This window comes from Magallana gigas, chromosome 10 (genome assembly GCF_963853765.1).
Source record: "Magallana gigas chromosome 10, xbMagGiga1.1, whole genome shotgun sequence".
Lineage (NCBI taxonomy): Eukaryota > Metazoa > Mollusca > Bivalvia > Ostreida > Ostreidae > Magallana > Magallana gigas.
In genome coordinates, this window is record NC_088862.1 from 2,749,559 (window position 1) to 2,755,558 (window position 6,000).

At 37.7% G+C, this 6,000-nt stretch overlaps 1 protein-coding gene across 2 annotated transcripts in view; it reads right to left on the reverse strand.

The window, feature by feature from the left end:
* LOC105340635 (uncharacterized) overlaps positions 1-2,062 on the reverse strand; it is a 61,457-nt gene extending 59,395 nt beyond the window's left edge. The window contains exon 1 of one of the 2 annotated variants that reach the window (XM_066074057.1): positions 1,351-2,057. In XM_066074057.1, the coding sequence (XP_065930129.1) occupies positions 1,351-1,633 (283 nt within the window). In that variant the 5' untranslated portion in view covers positions 1,634-2,057. Of the gene's footprint in view, positions 1-1,350 lie in introns of both variants that reach the window. The other variant, XM_066074058.1, reaches the window with a different exon arrangement.
* Positions 2,063-6,000: the final 3,938 nt, after the last annotated feature.

Genomic DNA, 6,000 nt, shown 5'->3' on the forward strand with positions numbered 1-6,000 from the left:
TGCTCTATAAACATATACGAAAGTGTTTATTTTAGTTTAACATTTTTTTTTTACTTTCATCAAAGTCGCAATCTATTAACGACAAAAGAGACAGCGCTTTTCTTGAGTCCATATTACTTTGTTGGGTATGACGACAATGGTTGAACTTCACACCGAGAGTCAGCTGAGTGTTGCAATGTATACACCTCTCTATTACAATATACACACTTTATTCATGTATGAATGTGTTTATTTTAGTTAAAGGTTTATTTTTTTTTACTTTTATCGAGGTTGCAATCTATTTACGACTATGGAGACAATGCTTTTTTTAAAACGTTAACACCGAGGGCCATATGAGAGTGTTACAATGGCTTTATGCGGACACCTTTCTACTGCAGGTGCGCTCTCTACTCTATATACTGGGACAAGATGTACAGGGAGATAACACAGAATCTTTTATTCTGAGTTGGGTCTCCTTTTCACGCCGTTATCATTCCTTATTCATTCCATTGAATAGTTTTTGCATTAGATAAGGGCAGGGAGGTTACTGTGGGCCAGAATGAAATATTTCTAAAGTTCACCGTACCTATAACGAAGATGTGTGATCAAGTTTTTAAGTCTGTGAATTTATCTTACATCACTAGTATGTATATATGCGAAATAATTCCGGATCAAATGTCCATTCAATTTATCTACATAGGCGTCAAAACCAACTTTTTTTTGCAAAGTTAAACGTAACCATAACGCCCCCCCCCCCCCCCCCGTTCAATTTGCTTCTGACGCCACTGCAACAAGAATAAATCCATATTCAAACAGAATGTGCAAATTCTAACAAAGTTGATGCATACTGATTGCTGAATGAGAATGGAAACATTATTCAGTGTCCGTTGTCCCAGTGTGAAATAAATGTGATATCTTAGAATTGTTTAAGGTGTCCGCCTTATGTACTTGTAGTTCTGTTTAACTCAATCTAATTAAGATTAGACGTTAGATTTGCTAGCTTACTCGCTACACAAACGGTGTTTGTGTGGCGAGTAAGCGAGCGAATTTAACGTATAATCTTAATTAGATTGGTTTAACTACATATAGTAGAGAAGTGCTATTGACCAAAAAAATTAAGATGGCTCGATGGTCGTGGTCAATTTTAGACTGTTGTTATCGCCTTTAGAAGAAGAGCTTTGTGTAAAAATATAGGTAGATATTCATATTGTAAAGCTATACTTACTTAATCATATATTAATTATGACCAAAACATATCATAATTAAAAATCTGATTAGCAACATATTGATGACAAAGCCTCTTATTTAAAAAGGACCAGTCTTAGGAATGGAACTGTTATTATTGTTGAATTTTTTTTTGTGTATACTTACAAACTTTGTTTTGGTCCAGTTTCCCTGATTCCGCCAAAGCCTCGCAATCACTTTTGAGTTTTTCCGCTGAGACACTTGTGACCTGTGGGTCATCGTTCGTCGTCTGTAAATTGTCCTTCTGCACAAAGTACACAATCGCCGCCACTCCGGCCACCAGAATTAACGCCAGGAAGACAAGGATAAATCCAGTGGTCACCCGAACGAAACATCCGGCCTCCTTCCGGCGGTATTCCGGTTCAAGCATTTCCGGAGAATTGAATTTTTGCAGCTCGTAGGTAGCCATATAACGAACCGCGACCTCTTAAATAACCCCCTGAAGCTTTATTGCAATGTTTCAGTAGATTGAGCCAATGAAGAAACGATTTATCAAAGAGCACCCGGAATCCGGAATCCAGTTCAGTAGGGGGATGCCCCTGCTCTCTGTATCTTGCGACTACAGATTGATGAGATCCCGACCCATTGTGATCATCTACTGCACTGCGTGCTTGGATCACCGATAGAAATAACAGGTATATACCCCTAGATTATATCCCCAGGCGTGGATACAAAAGACTATAGCAATCAACAACCGTACTGATAAAACGCGGAGTCCCTTCTATGTGCAGACAAGGTAAACGGACGAACTTTAAAAACCGAAATCCGGAATCATGTCAACAGAGCCATTTGGTAAATAAGCCCTTTTTTGAAAAAACAAATCGTACTTAATAAATGAAAACGTAAATCGCGTCTACATTACAAGTAAACATCCCTTTATTCAAAGAATGCAACAAATATTAGTATCATTTTTTCCATTTTTTTTTCACCTTGAAATCTAAATTTAGCATAGGAATAAAGAGTAAAATGCTAAGCTTGAATTTCTTTTTACTCTACCCGAAAATGAAAACAGTTTAAATGCGCAGATATTTATGTGGTCTCATCCTTTTAGGCATGTACGCAATTAATGAAGAGCGGCAAACATCAGCTGGTGTCAAATATCAATTCATGGTACAGTAGTGTCGTAAATTCATGGAAATGTTAGAAGGCATGTTTTCAGTTTAAATTCAATGTCTTTTAAGATCGTGATTTTTTTTTCATTATTCATCAGTTTAAAGCATGAAAGTGGTCGTTCACATGGTAAGATACGTTTTCCTAGACACGCTGTGTTAGATAACTATGAAAAATAAATTAAGCGATTTTCTAGTATCACCGAAAATTGAGTTAGTTAGATAAGTTTAGGACATTCTCAGTTTTGGATGCACAGACCCGGGGATGCAGTTAATCTGTTAATTGGAAGTTGGTGGGTTGTTTCCCGACCCTTTCCGCAGACCATCGAGTAAGTTAAATCATATGATTTTTTTATGCAATTTAATTGCTACAATTAACTTACTTTTACTTTTCCAAATGTCACCAATATTTTACTTCCTGTTGTTGCTACCCTTTTCCTTACTGTCGCTGTTTTTTTATTTTATTTTATTCATTTTGCTTTTTTTAAAGGTTTTGGGAAGGTTTCTTTGTTAGTTTGTTTTCTCTTTTTTGAGGGGGGTGGGGTGGTCTAATATATATTGTCACTCTTTTTGTCTGTTTATTCATTCCTTTTTTAGCGCTAATTTAAGATTAGGTAAGCAGGCACGTGGGGGGGGGGGGGGGGGTCTGGCGTAGTATATAACTTCAATTTCAATCCTAATTTCCTTATTTTCATTTTAATTTTTTACATCCTCCAAAAAAAGTGGGGGGGGGGCAACTCCATGATATTTCAATTTATTATATGTAAATTTTAAATAATTAGTTGCTGCGAGAAAAAGTGGGGCGGCCAGCCCCCCCCCCCCCCCCCCCCCCGATGCTACGTGCCTGGTAAGTAAAGACCACCAACAGCAGCCTACCTGCCGGGACTCGTCCTATTCAGTGTATATCTTCTCGAGTGTTCACCTCAGGTAACGGACCATTTGACCTAGATCCATCTTTTTCTGCTTTAAAAAATGTATTGTAACGATAAGCATGGGCGGGATGCCTTGATTACTATTAATATAGTGTGACCTACTGGACCCCCCTCCCCCTGGTCTGTCAGAAAAGGATGAAATTAGGAATGTCAAGGAGTAATCGAGTACTCGACTACCGAATATCGACTTAAAATATTTCTAAAGTAATATATTTAGTGTAGAAAACTCTTTACAATTACAGCATTGGTTGTTCCGCAATAGAGAAACTAGCGTTAACTTGTAGTTGAAAGTGCAAGTGATGCCGCGCCTAATTACGTCGGGGTCTACTTTTTTTCCCCATGTACGATCTACGGGCTTTCAAACCGCAATGCTTCAACTCGGTGTCATGCTGTTTGAGGGCTAAGCCTCCTTTCTAAAACATTCTCGAAGCAGAATCTAAAAATCTGTTTCGCAGATGGAGCAAACGGATTTGACAGTCTCTCCTGGGGGGGGGGGGGGTAACTTTAGGTCTTCCGATGCGGGGGGTCGGACACCAGTAACTCCAATGCATGGTAATGGTCTCCTGAGTTGTTCTGACTGTCTCTGCAATAGCGGTTTGGGACAGCCTGCTTGGAGCATCCCTCTATGGGACGTTCACGTTTATCATTAGATAATTGGGTCCTTGAAAAGTAGCTCTGAAATTTGACTAAATGTTAGATTCTTTTCAGGATTAAAGATAAGGATTTTCTAGGGCAAGAATTGTAGGGATACTCGACATCATCCTTTTCACTCACCGACAGTTAAAAAATCAATCCGATATACATACCTAATTTTGTTAAAGTCAGTTTGATGCAGAAATAGATGAATGGAAATGGAATATAAAGTAGAAACGAAAATATTGGAGCAGTCGCTACGTGTAAAATCATTATGGGTACTGTATTGTTGTCCAACATTTAAATCTGAACACCAGAGTCAGACACCTATACATCTTTACATCAGGGTAAAATGCGCTTTGAAATTTAAAAAAAAAACCACCCATCAGCTTTTTTCGTTTCTTATTTTTGTGTCAGTTGTGATGAGATGGTTGATATTGATATCCTGTCCCTTTTATACGAGTTGTTTTAAAAACGAGTATTGTAATATGCAGAACAGTCAGACTTAAATGTAACTGTATCATATTCGCATTAAATCTCATTTTGAAAAGCCTATCGCTGTACATTCAGTGATCTTATCAATGATATTAGCGACGTATTTCACTATTTTACATTGTATATGATAAAATGAGTTTGTTTAAAATTTTGTTAGAATATTTAGGATAATTTGGACAGCGAACTGACCATATATTACCAGCTATTCGCTAATCCAGTTATGATGAGTGACTTTAATCATAGTGTTTTTTTTTTAAATCAATCGTGAAATTGTATCATGTTGGTCCTTCTTCGGAGCTTACAACGTTTGTTTATTTTTTATGAAAAGATTCATTTCAAAGAAATATTTTCTTCACATTTATCCAACTCTGTGCCTTTGTGAATGCTCTGTATGACTGAATACTGATACCGCCTATTTGTATCCCGGAAAACGCTCCGTCATCAAAGTTATGTCTCTCCAATCTCTTACCTGAAGATTTTATGCTGAGAATTCAAGGACCTAAACTCCTAAACGACAAACAATTCGACCAAACCCAAAATATTATTTTTCTGTATTTGTTGCAAAGGAGTTAATTTCTCTCAACGAAAGTTGATAATGATTCTACTTGTATATACATGTAGTTAATTATTATCACACGTGCCACATGCAATATACACGTGGACGTTGCGAGGCTTGTCTGTTTATTACTGAATTGGTAGAGTAAAAGCCCTGTCACACCAAGTTGCGTCCCAACGGCGTGTTCATGGCGTTGTAAAATTCATGGAATCGCCGTAGGATCGCAAGAAAAAATCAGAAAAAATGTGCCGTTTTATTTGTAAATTTTACAACTGGAGAATTTACGGCGTCCTGACGGCGACCGGGGCGTTCTTACAGAGCTCCCACGGCGTGTAACTGCGTTTTCACCGAGTTCTATTTGGCGATTGACTGCGCTCTCGCTGAGTCTCCGCCGAGCGCTCATGACGTGCTAGGAGTTTTTACCGCGCGTCCACGGCGTGCTCTGCGCGCTGACTGCGTGCACAAGACATTCTTTACTTCTTGGTAGGTTAATATTAATTTGTACAATTGTATGGGAAACAAATAAAAATTTACAACTAGTAGATAAATGATTAAAAAATTCTTTTGTTTTTATAAAAAGGTTTTAGAATGAATTATAAAGACATATATTTAACATATATGCAGGTAAGTAAACAATAGAAACTCGTCTCGATTCCTCTTCTTTCACTCGCATGTCAGACGTCACGTGACTCGGTCTCCTGGAAACATAGCAATGCGAGGAGAGTCCTTAGATGGAAGAATTTTTTTTGGACCACAGTTATGGCTTATGTAAATAAAGCCAACATCAGGAGAATAGAGTTATAGCCACTATATTTTAAATAATGGACAGATTTCTTGTGTAAATCACAAACTTTGAAGTCTCATACAAAGGGGATCAACATTGCGTGAGTTATATATAATCAGTACCCCTTACATCTAAACATACATTCGCAATATTTTTCATTTCGGCAAATGACTGTTATATATATATGTCATTAAAAAGTAAGACATTGCACGACCATGACTAAGCGAAATGTTTAGCAACAAAAGCTCCCGGATTGCCTTCAATAAA